Genomic DNA, 19,213 nt, shown 5'->3' with positions numbered 1-19,213 from the left:
AAATGGAAACATTTCATAAGTACATTAAAGTAAAGATGACAGCGAATCAGATGTAGTAAAGATGACAGCCAATCAGATGTTAAAACTAGGTTTGTTATTGTTCCAGTAGTGTAGGTTTTAGACTATGATATATACATATCTTTACTGAAGAAAGTTCATATCTCTACAATGTGTTATTGTAGACTTTAAATTATATAGAAAGCCCAGTTTATATTCATGTAAAATTGTTGTGTTTGTGTAAGAAAATCAGCTTCCAGTGTTCTTCAGTATCTCAGTGTACATTAATTGAGTGATGTAGTTTACCTATATATGTAATTATCTAAAGTCAGTGTTTATTTTACCTGGTATCACAAGTCTACTGAATATAACATTAACAGAGTACCTATATATGTAATTATCTAAAGTCAGTGTTTATTTAACCCAGTGTGACAAGTCTACTGAATATACTGATATAACATTAACAGTTGTATGGTCTAATAAATTCAGTGGTTGTAACCTGTACAACCATACATACGTTGCTAGGTTACATCCAATTAATAATTGTTTTATTGTGATCTCATATCGTACATATGTTGCTAGGTTACATCCAATTAATAATTGTTCTATTGTGATCTCATATCGTACACACTCCGTGTGTACACTCAAATCTTTTAAACTGATTGATTACTGCATTGACCCCTTAAATTGGAATTAAAATTTTTATATAAGATTTTGACGATAGTTTTATATCTTCATCTTACATCCAGAATGAAACCTTTTAAGAAATAGAAATGTTCAATTACTGATTCTTTTTAACTTCAAACGTCTTAGATCATGATGTAATCTATGTCTGTTTATCACTTCAAACGTCTTAGATCATGATGTAATCTGTCTGTTTATCACTTCATGAACTGTTTTTGATATTTTGTTAATAACATTAGTTATTTCCTATATAACTGTTATATCAGTGTATGATTGTTTAAAGTGAATAACATTAGTTATTTCCTATATAACTGTTATATCAGTGTTATATGATTGTTTAAAGTGAATAACATTAGTTATTTCCTATATAACTGTTATATCAGTGTTATATGATTGTTTAAAGTGAATAACATTAGTTATTTCCTATAAAACTGTTATATCAGTGTATGATTGTTTAAAGTGAATAACTTTAGTTATTTCCTATATAACTGTTATATCAGTGTTATATGATTGTTTAAAGTGAATAACATTAGTTATTTCCTATATAACTGTTATATCAGTGTTATATGATTGTTTAAAGTGAATAACATTAGTTATTTCCTATAAAACTGTTATATCAGTGTTATATGATTGTTTAAAGTGAATAACATTAGTTATTTCCTATATAACTGTTATATCAGTGTTATATGATTGTTTAAAGTGAATAACATTAGTTATCTCCTATATAACTGTTATATCAGTGTTATATGATTGTTTAAAGTGAATAACATTAGTTATTTCCTATATAACTGTTATATCAGTGTTATATGATTGTTTAAAGTGAATAACATTAGTTATTTCCTATATAACTGTTATATCAGTGTTATATGATTGTTTAAAGTGAATAACATTAGTTATTTCCTATATAACTGTTATATCAGTGTTATATGATTGTTTAAAGTGAATAACATTAGTTATTTCCTATATAACTTATATCAGTGTACGATTGTTTAAAGTGAATAACATTAGTTATTTCCTATATAACTGTTATATCAGTGTTATATGATTGTTTAAAGTGAATAACATTAGTTATCTCCTATATAACTGTTATATCAGTGTATGATTGTTTAAAGTGAATAACATTAGTTATTTACTATAAAACTGTTATATCAGTGTTATATGATTGTTTAAAGTGAATAACATTAGTTATTTACTATAAAACTGTTATATCAGTGTTATATGATTGTTTAAAGTGAATAACATTAGTTATTTCCTATATAACTGTTATATCAGTGTTATATGATTGTTTAAAGTGAATAACATTAGTTATTTCCTATATAACTGTTATATCAGTGTTATATGATTGTTTAAAGTGAATAACATTAGTTATTTACTATAAAACTGTTATATCAGTGTTATATGATTGTTTAAAGTGAATAACATTAGTTATTTACTATAAAACTGTTATATCAGTGTTATATGATTGTTTAAAGTGAATAACATTAGTTATTTCCTATATAACTGTTATATCAGTGTTATATGATTGTTTAAAGTGAATAACATTAGTTATTTCCTATATAACTGTTATATCAGTGTTATATGATTGTTTAAAGTGAATAACATTAGTTATTTCCTATATAACTGTTATATCAGTGTTATATGATTGTTTAAAGTGAATAACATTAGTTATTTCCTATATAACTGTTATATCAGTGTATGATTGTTTAAAGTGAATAACATTAGTTATTTCCTATATAACTGTTATATCAGTGTTATATGATTGTTTAAAGTGAATAACATTAGTTATTTCCTATATAACTGTTATATCAGTGTTATATGATTGTTTAAAGTGAATAACATTAGTTATTTCCTATATAACTGTTATATCAGTGTTATATGATTGTTTAAAGTGAATAACATTAGTTATTTACTATAAAACTGTTATATCAGTGTTATATGATTGTTTAAAGTGAATAACATTAGTTATTTACTATAAAACTGTTATATCAGTGTTATATGATTGTTTAAAGTGAATAACATTAGTTATTTCCTATATAACTGTTATATCAGTGTTATATGATTGTTTAAAGTGAATAACATTAGTTATTTCCTATAAAACTGTTATATCAGTGTTATATGATTGTTTAAAGTGAATAACATTAGTTATTTACTATAAAACTGTTATATCAGTGTTATATGATTGTTTAAAGTGAATAACATTAGTTATTTACTATAAAACTGTTATATCAGTGTTATATGATTGTTTAAAGTGAATAACATTAGTTATTTCCTATATAACTGTTATATCAGTGTTATATGATTGTTTAAAGTGAATAACATTAGTTATTTACTATAAAACTGTTATATCAGTGTTATATGATTGTTTAAAGTGAATAACATTAGTTATTTACTATAAAACTGTTATATCAGTGTTATATGATTGTTTAAAGTGAATAACATTAGTTATTTCCTATATAACTGTTATATCAGTGTTATATGATTGTTTAAAGTGAATAACATTAGTTATTTCCTATATAACTGTTATATCAGTGTTATATGATTGTTTAAAGTGAATAACATTAGTTATTTCCTATATAACTGTTATATCAGTGTTATATGATTGTTTAAAGTGAATAACATTAGTTATTTCCTATATAACTGTTATATCAGTGTATGATTGTTTAAAGTGAATAACATTAGTTATTTCCTATATAACTGTTATATCAGTGTTATATGATTGTTTAAAGTGAATAACATTAGTTATTTCCTATATAACTGTTATATCAGTGTTATATGATTGTTTAAAGTGAATAACATTAGTTATTTCCTATATAACTGTTATATCAGTGTTATATGATTGTTTAAAGTGAATAACATTAGTTATTTCCTATATAACTGTTATATCAGTGTTATATGATTGTTTAAAGTGAATAACATTAGTTATTTCCTATATAACTGTTATATCAGTGTTATATGATTGTTTAAAGTGAATAACATTAGTTATTTCCTATATAACTGTTATATCAGTGTTATATGATTGTTTAAAGTGAATAACATTAGTTATTTCCTATATAACTGTTATATCAGTGTTATAACGATTGTTTAAAGTGAATAACATTAGTTATTTCCTATATAACTGTTATATCAGTGTTATACGATTGTTTAAAGTGAATAACATTAGTTATTTCCTATATAACTGTTATATCAGTGTTATACGATTGTTGTAAGTGAGTAACTTTAGTTTTATTTCTTGATTATTGTAATATTCAGGAAAGAAATACATGTGTAGATTAAGGGTGAATCACACTGTGTTTTTATTTCTCTATAAAGTGAAAAGTACTTATCTTGTATTCCTACTTACCTAAGACATCAGATGTATTTATTCAGAAAGTGAGACGTACATCATTGTTTTGACGAGGTGCTATAATTTTGTTAGTGCATTTAAAGACGTCGACAAACTTGTAGACAGCTTTAAAGAGGAAGTAATGCGTGAAGTGAATAAACCGACAACAGCAGCATCGACCAGTGATGAAAAGAAGTGTGACAAAAAGGTAAACAAATCCAAACTTGAAAATGAAGACCCACTTCGTGTTCCAGGCACGGAACGTCAGCCACTAACCGATTGGTAAACCTTTTGTTTGTGTGTTTTGGATATTAAGGGATATGTTATTAAAGGAAAGTCTGTGGGTTGTATGCAAATTGAAACTGTTCAGAGTGAAGAGCTCCAGGTCTCTTTGTATTTCTATGTTAAACTTCTCATAGTTAAATTGTGTGGATGGTAATAAGAATGAAAGGATTATTTTATGGTTTAATACGTGTGCTTGAAGGTAATAATTTGTTGAATAGCTACATTGAGAATTATGTTGGTGTTGGAAGATACACAGAGGCAAAACTCAGTTGATCTAATGTTCCAATACAAATCACAATAGCTTGCATGTGGGTTTTTTTTTCCATGTTCCTCTTAAATTTTTCATTACAAAGATGTATGAAAATTATTAATTTTATTTTTCTCAAGTCACTGTGTGGTTGGTTTTCATTCCATACTAGAAGCCATTAGGTGGGCCAGTTTACAATAACCAAATGTCTTAACTGAAACATTATTTATGCATTTAGCAAAATATCTTTTGAAACTTGAAATCTGTAGCAGACAAATATTATTCATGTCTGGTCTGTTGGTTTGAAATGTTTTGTCAGCTTTTGACGTTGACTGGCATAAGTTTTGAAGATAAACTGTGAGAGGTTTGAGTTTTATTTTACATATAGTTAACCTGCAAATTGGTTAACTGTAAATGTTAAAACCACTTTGTTCTTTACTCATCTGAAACAGCTGTGAATAAATTTCAAAGTTAAAAGAAAGATTATCTTCTAGTGTAAAAAGTTTTATAATGATTCCTACCTTTCAGCAGTGTATTCAGAGAGAAGCTTGTACAGAATGTTGCCACTTGGACTGAGACAAAGTGACTCATCTTTGATCAAGTTTTATTGTTTTATTTAGCCAAGTTCTTTATTCCTTTCCATTAAAGATTTAAAACTTCATCTGTTGATAGCTGGTACATTGATGACTGGCTATTGTTGGTGTAGCAACACTGATGGCTGGTTATTGTTGGTTTAACAACACCAATGGCTGGCTATTGTTGATGTAGTAACACTGATGGCTGGTTATTGTTGGTGTAACAACACCAATGGCTGGCTATTGTTGATGTAGTAACACCGATGGCTGGCTATTGTTGGTGTAGCAACACCGATGGCTGGCTATTGTTGGTGTAGCAACACCGATGGCTGGCTATTGTTGGTGTAGCAACACCGATGGCTGGCTATTGTTGGTGTAGCAACACCGATGGCTGGCTATTGTTGGTGTAGCAACACCGATGGCTGGCTATTGTTGGTGTAGCAACACCGATGGCTGGCTATTGTTGGTGTAGCAACACCGATGGCTGGCTATTGTTGGTGTAGCGACACCGATGGCTGGCTATTGTTGGTGTAGCGACACCGATGGCTGGCTATTGTTGGTGTAGCGACACCGATGGCTTACAGATTTTGTAAGGCTCAACTGTAGTTAAATAATAAAATAAAGCTGTTTTGGCATTTATTTAAATAAGTTTTTATTTAAATGGTCTGTATGGTTTTATACAAGCAGCTGACATCATGCATGTCTTTGCCATAAGTTGGTTAATGTGATTCGTTATAACAAAAAGTAAGCTTGGGTCTTCACAAGTTTCCATTTAATTTTCTTCCTTACAGGATGACAGATCGAGATCCCTTTGGAGTGGGAAGAGGTGATTTAGACCCCTTTGGAGGGGGTGCTGGTGGTGGAATGCTGATGGATCCTAGCCGTTTCAGAACACCAGGTGGTCCTTTTGGACCACCACCCATAAGTTCAGGATTTCCTGGAAGATTGCCAAGGTTTGTAATTATAATGAATCAATTTAAATCAGTTTTCAGTTCCTTATGTTCTAATAATGTGACTAGACAGTAAACAAGTATATAATGAAGGAACTGAACATGGATCAGTGTCTTCCTATTGGGTAGGTGTTTTGAAACTAACAATTATAAAAGTAAGGGTACAATATACAGCATTGAGTTTACTGTAAAGCTATAGCTAATCCTAGATGGGTATTTTGAAACTGTAACAGTTATAAAAACAAAAGTGCAACCTTCACAGTATTGAGTTGACTGTGGAGTTTGAACTAACAATTATAGATTTTGTAACGATGACAAAACCTATTTGTAGAGAAAATTATATTTGTAAAAAATGGCTGGTATGGGTAGAGAAAGCACTTTGTAAAGGAGCGAACAATGTTTTGACCTTCTTCGCTCATTGTCAAGTTAATTTTTTTTACATATATAATTATAGATTTAAATCAAGCAGCCTGGCATGGCAGGGTTGTTAGGGCACTTAACTTGCACTCTGAGGGTTGTGGGTTCGAGTCCTTGTCCCGTCAATGATGCTCGAACTTTCAGCTGTGGGGGTGTTACAATGTAATAAGTAGTCAAACTATTCATCAGTAAAAAAGAGTGACCCAAAACATGGTGGTGGGTAGTGGTGACTAGCTAGTTGCTCAACCTTTAGTCTTTCACTGCTAAATTGGGGGTAGCTAATGCAGGTAGCCCTTATGTAACTTTGAGTGAAACTGTAAAAGAAAGAAATCAGGCAGATTGCCATATGAAACACTAAAAACCTTGTCATGTTAGGTTTAAATCCATGTCGTGAACAACAGGATTCCAAAAGTATTTGACGTATTTCTGTATTGTAAAATTACCATAACACTCTCCACCTTATACTTGCATGCATCAATAGATTCTATACAAGCTACAGTTTCTTGACATATGTTAGACTTTTTGTTGGCATTCGTGCTTTTAATGTTGCTATGATGTTCTTTCCAATGATTATCTCCGTTGTTAGTTATACACACTGATTCACACATCTTTTAGATGTTCTTCAATGTCATTCTGACATGGATGGATAGAGGATTCTTGGTCAAAAGTTCCCTCACACTTTGTTGTTGTCCTCTTCTCACTTCTGTATTAGATTGTTCACGAGTCAGATTTTTAGATTGTACCAACTCAATATCTTGTTCATATGAGATTTTGGTTTGTCATTTTATGTTAAGTTCTTCACCCATCTTCTTGGGCTTTGCAATTCTAGAGGTTTTGAATACACTCACTTTCTTATCTGTCAGACATATCCTCTGATGTGGGTTTGATGGTTTTAAACTAGAGTAGCATTTCCTGTGGATTGTGATATTGTTATCTTTAGTGTTTTCCATATTCTATTACATTCAGAGGAGATTGTAGTTGTGCCATGTGCAGGTTGGGAGTTCATGCCCTTGCAACCATACCACTGTATTCTTGTATTCCTATTTGGACAGAGATGACTTGTATCAACAAGCTGGGTGAGAGTTGCTCACCTTCTTGCTGTAGTTTTGTTATGGTTCACATCTTATTCTCAGTTGATATTTTGTTGGTTGGTTCTGTTGCTTGATGAATTCTGCATCGTTTTCTAATTCTTTACTTGGTCCCAGGTTCGACTTCTGCAATGGTGAATACTTTGAGTCCATTGAGGTAAGAAATCCTGTGGCTACCTTCCTTGTCCTCTTTATCAAACTATAACAAAAGTCACTTGGTGTCACTGTCCATCCTAGACTGGTCTGTTTCCCCCATGTTGTCCATTCCTCTTGTCTGTCTCAGAGGAATCATACTTCATTATCTTTGCTCCATCTGTAATGCTTTTTGCCACCTTCAGTTTTATGGCTGGTTGGTATGTAGTTCTCTGTTAGTGAAACTGGCTTTTCTTGAACAGCTAAAATGTTATTCTTACAGATGTTCCTGTTTGGAAGTCTATCAGAATTACTGATCTTTCTTTTAGCATTGTGGATTTTGTCCTACTCCAATTCTTTTATGTCTTATCTCATTTTTGTATATCACAGTAATGACACAGGTCTGCAGTGGTTTTATTGTTTTGATATTTTTACACTGTTTCCTGTATGTTAAATTAGCATCCATTTCTTCCCATCAAGTACAGATTTTTCACAAAATATCATACGTACTTTTACATTTTCATTCAAATCAGATCATATTTCGTTATACTTAAAATAGTATAACCACTGGCTGTATATTTCTCTGGACCAATCACGACATGAGAATCGTAGCGATCATTCTAGAACCTATGAGAAACTCATCACTAGTATATGAACAATTAACAGGTGTCATTTGTGGATAGTATTTGTGTGTGCATCCACTTTGACGTTAGTTTTCTTTTCAACGTTATTTGTCTCTATGGCAACAAGAGGTAATGTAAGTGAACCAAACATTATATATCTGTAGTAAATTGGTAAGTTTTTTTCTTCCTGATTTGTAAAAAATCTGTACATGATTTTAAAAAATGAATATTATTTTCAAAGTTGAATTATAAAAAATCCATTATTAAAACCAAAACAACTTTTATGATGTTTAACTTTGCATGCCTGTTTAATCAGTCTTGAAGACTACAAAGTGTTTTTTACTTTTGCTACAGAACTTGTACACTGTTGTTTTCCCTATTGTTTATTCGGTTCTTTTCCAGACATGGTCCTCTGTATGACTTGAGTCTTGTCTTCAGTTTCTTTTCCAGACATGGTCCTCTGTATGACTTGAGTCTTGTCTTCAGTTTCTTTTCCAGACATGGTCCTCTGTATGACTTGAGTCTTGTCTTCAGTTTCTTTTCCAGACATGGTCCTCTGTATGACTTGAGTCTTGTCTTCAGTTCCTTTTCCAGACATGGTCCTCTGTATGACTTGAGTCTTGTCTTCAGTTTCTTTTCCAGACATGGTCCTCTGTATGACTTGAGTCTTGTCTTCAGTTTCTTTTCCAGACATGGTCCTCTGTATGACTTGAGTCTTGTCTTCAGTTTCTACCTTCACAACTAGTCCACTCAGTTCTCTTTTTTCTGAAGATATGTTTAACTTTGTTACTAACATTGAGGTGACAACTTTCAGACATCAACACGTTTTTGTTTTATTTATACGTACATGAGATTTCTTATCGACTTCAGTTTCTTTCTGTTTCTGCTACTTTTGTATGAATGAAATCTTTCCAAAAAAAACAATATCAGTTTTTGATACCTTTTGTCGATATCCATGGACTAAAAACAAAAGCAAGTTCAGACCAAACTTGAGCACCTCAGTTTTGAGCAGTATTGTAACACACAAGGTGTATTTAGTAGAATGGACAATGTTGTTATAGCTCCCAACCATCCAGAGACATTGTCATTAAAGCAAAGTCTGCAACAGCTGCAGAACTATTACAATAAGTGTCATAAACATGATATAAACTAGTCCTTACACAAAGGTTTTTTCTGCTTTCTGTTTGTACATGTTCAATGTTGTTTTACCAGTATGTTTGTTACTCTGAACTAATTAAAACGACGTAATTCCAAAATAATTTTTTAAAATTTATTTATTAAATACACAAAACACAGTCATAAATGAGCAATCTATAGCAGTAATAAATAATAATAGTTATAATGATAAACAGCTGAGAGACATTGGTCAGGCCTAGTAGTCGCAAATGATAACGGGCTCTGTCTACAATCATTACGCTTAGTCATTTGAAATAGTTGCATTTCTCTGCTGTAGTCTTACACTGCAAAGTTAGGGACGGCTAGTGCAGATAGCCCTCGAGTAGCTTTGCGCAAAATTCAAAAAACAAACAAACTTATGACAGGAAAGCAAAGCTTATATTGTAGCTGTTGATACTTCCACAATAAGTCATGTGGAAGTAGAAAAATAGATAATTTCTCAATGGTAAAACATTTTAAATAAAATATCAGGAAGGTAAATAGTTATGGTACTTTATGGAACTATTAGTAACATTACTATTTGTACTCAGGAAGAACCTGACTTCAAGATAACACAGATAATAAAAGTGCTCATACAGCACTAAATTCTGATGTGGTATTATCTCCTTTTCACCATATTAACTATTATCTTGCAGTGCTGCCCTCTACATGTAAACATTTTCTTTATGCCTGCTGTGAGCCCCCCTATTGAAATGAATTTCTTATAGCATGTCTCTCATGCAGATCATCAACCAACAGCATGATGTGCTCACCTTACATGTGATGCCTTCCACACACCTACTGCACTGTCACTTTAAAATATCTGTTGGTAGATCTGTGTCTATATGAAGAGCATTGATCTGTGTATACAGGAAGGTATTGTTAGGTTGGTATTTACAGGAAGAGTATTGTTAGGTTGGTATTTACAGGAAGGTATTGTTAGGTTGGTATTTACAGGAAGAGTATTGTTAGGTTTGTATTTACAGGAAGAGTATTGTTAGGTTTGTATTTACAGGAAGGTATTGTTAGGTTTGTATTTACAGGAAGGTATTGTTAGGTTTGTATTTACAGGAAGGTATTGTTAGGTTTGCATTTACAGGAAGGTATTGTTAGGTTTGTATTTACAGGAAGGTATTGTTAGGTTTGCATTCACAGGAAGGTATTGTTAGGTTTGCATTCACAGGAAGGTATTGTTAGGTTTGCATTCACAGGAAGGGTACTGTTAGGTTTGCATTTACAGGAAGGGTACTGTTAGGTTTGCATTTACAGGAAGGGTACTGTTAGGTTTGCATTTACAGGAAGGGTACTGTTAGGTTTGCATTTACAGGAAGGGTGCTGTTAGGTTTGCATTTACAGGAAGGGTGCTGTTAGGTTTGCATTTACAGGAAGGGTGCTGTTAGGTTTGCATTTACAGGAAAGGGTGCTGTTAGGTTTGCATTTACAGGAAGGGTGCTGTTAGGTTTGCATTTACAGGAAGGGTGCTGTTAGGTTTGCATTTACAGGAAGGGTGCTGTTAGGTTTGCATTTACAGGAAGGGTGCTGTTAGGTTTGCATTTACAGGAAGGGTGCTGTTAGGTTTGCATTTACAGGAAGGGTGCTGTTGGGTTTGCATTTACAGGAAGGGTGCTGTTAGGTTTGCATTTACAGGAAGGGTGCTGTTAGGGTTTGCATTTACAGGAAGGGTGCTGTTAGGTTTGCATTTACAGGAAGGGTGCTGTTAGGTTTGCATTTACAGGAAGGTGCTGTTAGGTTTGCATTTACAGGAAGGGTGCTGTTAGGTTTGCATTTACAGGAAGGGTGCTGTTAGGTTTGCATTTACAGGAAGGGTGCTGTTAGGTTTGCATTTACAGGAAGGGTGCTGTTAGGTTTGCATTTACAGGAAGAGTATTGTTAGGTTTGCATTTACAGGAAGAGTAGTGTTAGGTTTGTATTTACAGGAAGGTATTGTCAGGTTTGCATACACAGGAAGGTATTGTCAGGTTTGCATACACAGGAAGGTATTGTCAGGTTTGCATACACAGGAAGGTATTGTCAGGTTTGCATACACAGGAAGGTATTGTCAGGTTTGCATTCACAGGAAGGTACTGTTAGGTTTGCATTCACAGGAAGGGTACTGTTAGGTTTGCATTCACAGGAAGGGTACTGTTAGGTTTGCATTCACAGGAAGGGTGCTGTTAGGTTTGCATTCACAGGAAGGGTGCTGTTAGGTTTGCATTTACAGGAAGGGTGCTGTTAGGTTTGCATTTACAGGAAGGGTGCTGTTAGGTTTGCATTTACAGGAAGGGTGCTGTTAGGTTTGCATTTACAGGAAGGGTGCTGTTAGGTTTGCATTTACAGGAAGGGTGCTGTTAGGTTTGCATTTACAGGAAGGGTGCTGTTAGGTTTGCATTTACAGGAAGGGTGCTGTTAGGTTTGCATTTACAGGAAGGGTGCTGTTAGGTTTGCATTTACAGGAAGGGTGCTGTTAGGTTTGCATTTACAGGAAGGGTGCTGTTAGGTTTGCATTTACAGGAAGAGTGCTGTTAGGTTTGTATTTACATGAAGGTATTGTTAGGTTTGTATTTAGAAGAAGACTATGACAGATCTGTGTTTACAGGAAAGATATTCATAGATCCCAATGGAATTCTTCCATTGGTTAAGACAGGATATTGTTGAATAGCTTTCACAAAATTCGTAAAATTTTCTCTGGGTTTTTATTCACTTGAAGGTGCACACAAAGGTATAAGTCCTTGTGTTTTTATTCTGTACAACCATAGAATGTGTGAACTAATCACTGTCTTGCTGATACTTACGTGACAGTTCTGACCAGTTACATATATATTAACGTCACTGATAACCTGATCATAAAGCATTCTGTCAATTGTGCGTGGTAGATGTGCTCACATGTGTAATGGTACATAATATCCGAACATGAGGAAACCCATGTTATTTTCCTTGTGGCCTTGAAATGTTTAAAATGTTTTGATACCATGGCTTAAAGCATTTTCATTCATTACATTAGATTTTGTTCATTTAAAGGAAAAATTGTGGAATATTATTTTTTATTCAGGACCCAAGTAATATTTATATTAATTATAAATATTCTGATCAGGTGGTAAAATCCTGCTGGTAATCACTACCAGGACTTATTCCTTAAGTCAGTACTAGTACAGGGCTTAATCTTTAGGACATTAATAGTACCAGGACTTATTCCTTAAGTCAGTACTGGTACCAGGACTTATTCTTTAAGGCAGTACTGGTACCAGGACTTATTCTTTAAGTCAGTACTGGTACCAGGACTTATTCTTTAAGGCAGTACTGGTACCAGGACTTATTCCTTAAGTCAGTACTGGTACCAGGACTTATTCTTTAAGGCAGTACTGGTACCAGGACTTATTCTTTAAGGCAGTACTGGTACCAGGACTTATTCCTTAAGTCAGTACTGGTACCAGGACTTATTCTTTAAGTCAGTACTAGTACAGGGCTTAATCTTTAGCACATTAATAGTACCAGGACTTATTCTTTAAGGCAGTACTGGTACCAGGACTTATTCTTTAAGTCAGTACTAGTACAGGGCTTAATCTTTAGGACATTAATAGTACAAGGGCTTATTCTTTAGGACATTAATAGTACCAGGACTTATTCTTTAAGTCAGTACTAGTACAGGGCTTAATCTTTAGGACATTAATAGTACCAGGACTTATTCCTTAAGTCAGTACTGGTACCAGGACTTATTCCTTAAGTCAGTACTGGTACCAGGACTTATTCTTTAAGTCAGTACTGGTACCAGGACTTATTCTTTAAGTCAGTACTGGTACCAGGACTTATTCTTTAAGGCAGTACTGGTACCAGGACTTATTCTTTAAGGCAGTACTGGTACCAGGACTTATTCCTTAAGTCAGTACTGGTACCAGGACTTATTCTTTAAGTCAGTACTAGTACAGGGCTTAATCTTTAGCACATTAATAGTACCAGGACTTATTCCTTAAGTCAGTACTAGTACCAGGACTTATTCTTTAAGGCAGTACTGGTACCAGGACTTATTCTTTAAGTCAGTACTAGTACAGGGCTTAATCTTTAGGACATTAATAGTACCAGGACTTATTCTTTAAGTCAGTACTAGTACAGGGCTTAATCTTTAGGACATTAATAGTACCAGGACTTATTCCTTAAGTCAGTACTGGTACCAGGACTTATTCCTTAAGTCAGTACTGGTACCAGGACTTATTCTTTAAGTCAGTACTGGTACCAGGACTTATTCTTTAAGTCAGTACTGGTACCAGGACTTATTCTTTAAGTCAGTACTGGTACCAGGACTTATTCTTTAAGTCAGTACTGGTACCAGGACTTATTCTTTAAGTCAGTACTGGTACCAGGACTTATTCTTTAAGGCAGTACTGGTACCAGGACTTATTCCTTAAGGCAGTACTGGTACCAGGACTTATTCCTTAAGGCAGTACTGGTACCAGGACTTATTCCTTAAGGCAGTACTGGTACCAGGACTTATTCCTTAAGGCAGTACTGGTACCAGGACTTATTCCTTAAGTCAGTACTGGTACCAGGACTTATTCCTTAAGTCAGTACTGGTACCAGGACTTATTCTTTAAGGCAGTACTGGTACCAGGACTTATTCTTTAAGTCAGTACTAGTACAGGGCTTAATCTTTAGGACATTAATAGTACCAGGACTTATTCTTTAAGTCAGTACTAGTACAGGGCTTAATCTTTAGGACATTAATAGTACCAGGACTTATTCCTTAAGTCAGTACTGGTACCAGGACTTATTCTTTAAGTCAGTACTGGTACCAGGACTTATTCCTTAAGTCAGTACTGGTACCAGGACTTATTCTTTAAGTCAGTACTGGTACCAGGACTTATTCTTTAAGTCAGTACTGGTACCAGGACTTATTCTTTAAGTCAGTACTGGTACCAGGACTTATTCTTTAAGTCAGTACTGGTACCAGGACTTATTCTTTAAGTCAGTACTGGTACCAGGACTTATTCTTTAAGGCAGTACTGGTACCAGGACTTATTCTTTAAGTCAGTACTAGTACAGGACTTATTCTTTAGGACATTAATAGTACCAGGACTTATTCTTTAAGGCAGTACTAGTACAGGGCTTAATCTTTAGGACATTAATAGTACCAGGACTTATTCTTTAAGGCAGTACTGGTACCAGGACTTATTCCTTAAGGCAGTACTAGTACCAGGACTCATTCTTTAAGTCAGTACTAGTACAGGGCTTAATTTTTAGGAAATTAATAGTACCAGGACTTATTCTTTAAGGCAGTACTAGTACCAGGACTTATTCTTTAAGTCAGTACTAGTACAGGGCTTAATCTTTAGGACATTAATAGTACCAGGACTTATTCCTTAAGTCAGTACTAGTACAGGGCTTAATCTTTAGGACATTAATAGTACCAGGACTTATTCTTTAAGTCAGTACTAGTACAGGGCTTAATCTTTAGGACATTAATAGTACCAGGACTTATTCTTTAAGTCAGTACTAGTACAGGGCTTAATCTTTAGGACATTAATAGTACCAGGACTTATTCTTTAAGTCAGTACTAGTACAGGGCTTAATCTTTAGGACATTAATAGTACAAGGACTTATTCCTTAAGTCAGTACTGGTACAGGGCTTAATCTTTAAGGCAGTACTGGTACATGGCTTAATCTTTAGGACATTAATAGTACAAGGACTTATTCCTTAAGTCAGTACTAGTACAGGGCTTAATCTTTAGGACATTAATAGTACAAGGACTTATTCCTTAAGTCAGTACTGGTACCAGGACTTATTCGAGTTGGTTTTTTGTTCATCAGAAAGCATTTTTTGTGGATACAAGTTTTTTTATTTGGACGTATATTTGTTTTCCGTGATTGGTTCTATATCACAGCTGAGAATCTGTGTTTAAATTTTTGAGACTTACGTCCACAATTATGACTAGTTTTGAGTGTACATTAGGCATTTGTGTGTTTGGCATCATTTAACTATCAAATACTAATGTCTTGGAAGATGACATTGAAAAGTACTAATATCTAGTTTTGCAGTCATAAAATTATATTAAGTTACGATTTACTTTGCCTGGAGGTATTTTAGGAATACAATAGTTGATTTGGTCTGTGCTGTTTTATACTCTGTCAGTAGTGTTGGCCTTATTTGTTTTGTTGCTGTGAAATAAAGCAATAATTAGTCATCGGGAACCTACTATAACCATGTTTAATACTGAATGTGTTAAGGACTTGGTAAACTAGTTTTGAGAACTCTGTACAGATAACTCATGTTTTATAACTTTCATTATCAAGAGATACATGCATTACATTTCTGTAAAAGAAAGCATCGAATGTGTTTTTTCTTTGTGTTTTTGTAAAGCTTTTATAATATTTTGGTGTACAGATGTGCAGTGCCACCTGGTGCTAGGTTTGACCACTATGGACCTGCAGCTCCAGATCCAGACAGATTCAGCAGGTTTGTGATTATTTTATGTATTAGTTGCACACAATGAGGTATTTTTCATAATTTTCTTTAAGTGTTTACAAAGGGGAGGGAGGGAGGTACTATATTTATTGAGGGTGTTTGTAATCCTTCTAAAATGTTATGGCTTTTAATGTACTTAAGCTATCTTATTGTCTCCATTATGTAGTGTGGACAACTCTGCATGGTACAAGTAACTAAACAGTTACTTTTAGTCCACGGGGATTGGTGCGTCTTTAAAGGCATGTAAAAATTAAAGAATAGGTTAACTGAAAGAGGTGTGTCCATATATAAACTGCACCACATATACATGAGATAAAAGACACACCTTTAAATATAAGACATTCCTCCATTTCTACCACTAATTGTACAAAAATATAATTATTGATGTAATAATTATATCATTGACTGCATAGTTAGCAAAATATGCAGTTCATACACTGGAGAAACAAGCCACCAGCTTTTTGATTGACCACTAGAGCATCTAAACCATTATAAACCGGTCAGTAAAGAGACACCCCTACACAAACATTTTGCTATCAGCAAGTTTTATTCTGGGACTTCTTTGTGCTCCAACAAATATTCACAAAACAGAATGATTTAAAAGGACATTAATTTACAATCTGGGGACTCTACAACCATCTGGTTTCTATAACCTCTTCTTCCCTATAGATTCTCATTTTTTTTCTGTGTTATGTTTCAGTTTCAATGTTAATCTGTGTTATATTTTCTTGACTTCTGATATTCACGTACAAGATGTCATGTTTATGTATAACGTGTAATGTTACAGAGAAATCTCCGGTCTGACTTAAAAACACTCTGCAAGTATACCTTTAATTGCAACTGTACAATGTTACGAATGTCATCATTTCACAATATAAAAACTTGGTGATTGTTTGACTTGTTCTTTGTTGCCTGCACACTTAATTATATAGTTCTTATTTTAAAAACTTGTAGTGACTAGGAACTGGGTTATCTTTCAAAATTCTGTGTTTGTGTGTTTTCTTATAGCAAAGCCATATTGAGCTATCTGCTGAGCCTACCGAGGGGATTCGAACCCCTCATTTTAGTATTGTAAATCTGTATACGTACAGCCGTACTAGTGGGGGGCTTAAAGTTCTGTAGTCAGTAGGAACTGGGGTATCTTTCAAAGCCTATACTCAGTAGGGGGGACCAAATATGAAATATTTAAATTAGGTTTTAGATTTATGGAAAAGTGAGCAACAGTTGAAAGATTTATAATAACTCGATCTATTCACTGTTTATTTATTCATTAGTTAAGTAAGAATACTCTTAATTGGTAAAATGTTTTGTTCTTACTAGGCCTGACCCAGATAATCTTCCTCCTCCTGGCTATGAAGACATGTTTTTCTGAAATATCTTTTTCTGCTAGCTGATTGGATGAAAGATGATGATGTCATGGAATGATACACAATTATTATGTTTAAAACTGTGCACTCTGTAAATGGTCTGTGATAAAATGATTAAAGTTACTTACATCAAAACGGAACATTTACAAATTTCTGTATGTTTTACAATTGATGTCATGAGAAAAATAAAGCAACAAAACAGGTTTGATAATTTGTGTGAATTAAATATTTTACAAAAAACATATTTTACTTGTCAGTCATAATGTGACTCAAACAACCCATCTACACATCACACTTTGTAATAATATGTTGTGTAACACAATTATAAGTAAGTGTCACACACACAACCCATCTACAGATCACACTTTGTAATAATATGTTGTGTAATACAATTATCAGTAAGTGTCACACAAACAACCCATCTACAGATCACACTTTGTAATAATATGTTGTGTAATACAATTATCAGTAAGTGTCACACAAACTATCCATCTACAGATCACACTTTGTAATAATATGTTGTGTAATACAGTTATCAGTAAGTGTCACACACACAACCCATCTACAGATCACACTTTGTAATAATATGTTGTGTAACACAATTATCAGTAAGTGTCACACACACAACCCATCTACAGATCACACTTTGTAATAATATGTTGTGTAACACAATTATCAGTAAGTGTCACACACACAACCCATCTACACATCACACTTTGTAATAATATGTTGTGTAACACAATTATAAGTAAGTGTCACACACACAACCCATCTACAGATCACACTTTGTAATACAAACATCCCATCTACACATCACACTTTGTAATAATATGTTGTGTAACACAATTATCAGTAAGTGTCACACAAACTACCCATCTACACATCACACTTTGTAATAATATGTTGTGTAATACAGTTATCAGTAAGTGTCACACACACAACCCATCTACAGATCACACTTTGTAATATGTTGTGTAACACAATTATCAGTAAGTGTCACACACACAACCCATCTACACATCACACTTTGTAATAATATGTTGTGTAAAACAATTATCAGTAAGTGTCACACAAACAACCCATCTACACATCACACTTTGTAATAATATGTTGTGTAATACAGTTATCAGTAAGTGTCACACAAACAACCCATCTACACATCACACTTTGTAATAATATGTTGTGTAATACAGTTATCAGTAAGTGTCACACAAACAACCCATCTACACATCACACTTTGTAATAATATGTTGTGTAACACAATTATCAGTAAGTGTCACACACACAACCCATCTACACATCACACTTTGTAATAATATGTTGTGTAACACAATTATAAGTAAGTGTCACACACACAACCCATCTACAGATCACACTTTGTAATAATATGTTGTGTAATACAATTATCAGTAAGTGTCACACACACAACCCATCTACAGATCACACTTTGTAATACAAACATCCCATCTACACATCACACTTTGTAATAATATGTTGTGTAACACAATTATCAGTAAGTGTCACACACACAACCCATCTACAGATCACACTTTGTAATAATATGTTGTGTAATACAATTATCAGTAAGTGTCACACAAACTACCCATCTACAGATCACACTTTGTAATAATATGTTGTGTAATACAATTATCAGTAAGTGTCACACAAACTACCCATCTACAGATCACACTTTGTAATATGTTCTGTAATACCATTATCAGTAAGTGTCACACAAACATCCCATCTACACATCACACTTTGTAATAATATGTTGTGTAACACAATTATCAGTAAGTGTCACACAAATATCCCATCTACACATCACACTTTAATAATATGTTGTGTAATACAATTATCAGTAAGTGTCACACAAACAACCCATCTACACATCACACTTTGTAATAATATGTTGTGTAA

General features: G+C 33.5%; 1 protein-coding gene across 1 annotated transcript in view; it reads left to right on the top strand.

The window, feature by feature from the left end:
• The window catches only part of LOC143246730 (uncharacterized), a 33,406-nt gene extending 15,907 nt beyond the window's left edge, over window positions 1-17,499 (top strand). Inside the window, exons 5-8 of the mRNA XM_076493820.1 lie at window positions 4,097-4,285; window positions 5,902-6,063; window positions 15,849-15,920; window positions 17,250-17,499. Of these exons, the coding sequence (XP_076349935.1) occupies window positions 4,146-4,285; window positions 5,902-6,063; window positions 15,849-15,920; window positions 17,250-17,301 (426 nt within the window). The 5' untranslated portion in view covers window positions 4,097-4,145 and the 3' untranslated portion in view covers window positions 17,302-17,499. The remainder of the gene's footprint in view (window positions 1-4,096; window positions 4,286-5,901; window positions 6,064-15,848; window positions 15,921-17,249) is intronic.
• The last annotated feature ends 1,714 nt before the right edge of the window (window positions 17,500-19,213 follow it).

This window comes from Tachypleus tridentatus, chromosome 3, assembly GCF_004210375.1.
Source record: "Tachypleus tridentatus isolate NWPU-2018 chromosome 3, ASM421037v1, whole genome shotgun sequence".
Taxonomy (NCBI): Eukaryota; Metazoa; Arthropoda; class Merostomata; order Xiphosura; family Limulidae; genus Tachypleus; species Tachypleus tridentatus.
The sequence above is the reverse complement of the archived record's forward strand: the minus strand, read 5'-3'. Positions and strand labels throughout refer to the sequence as shown.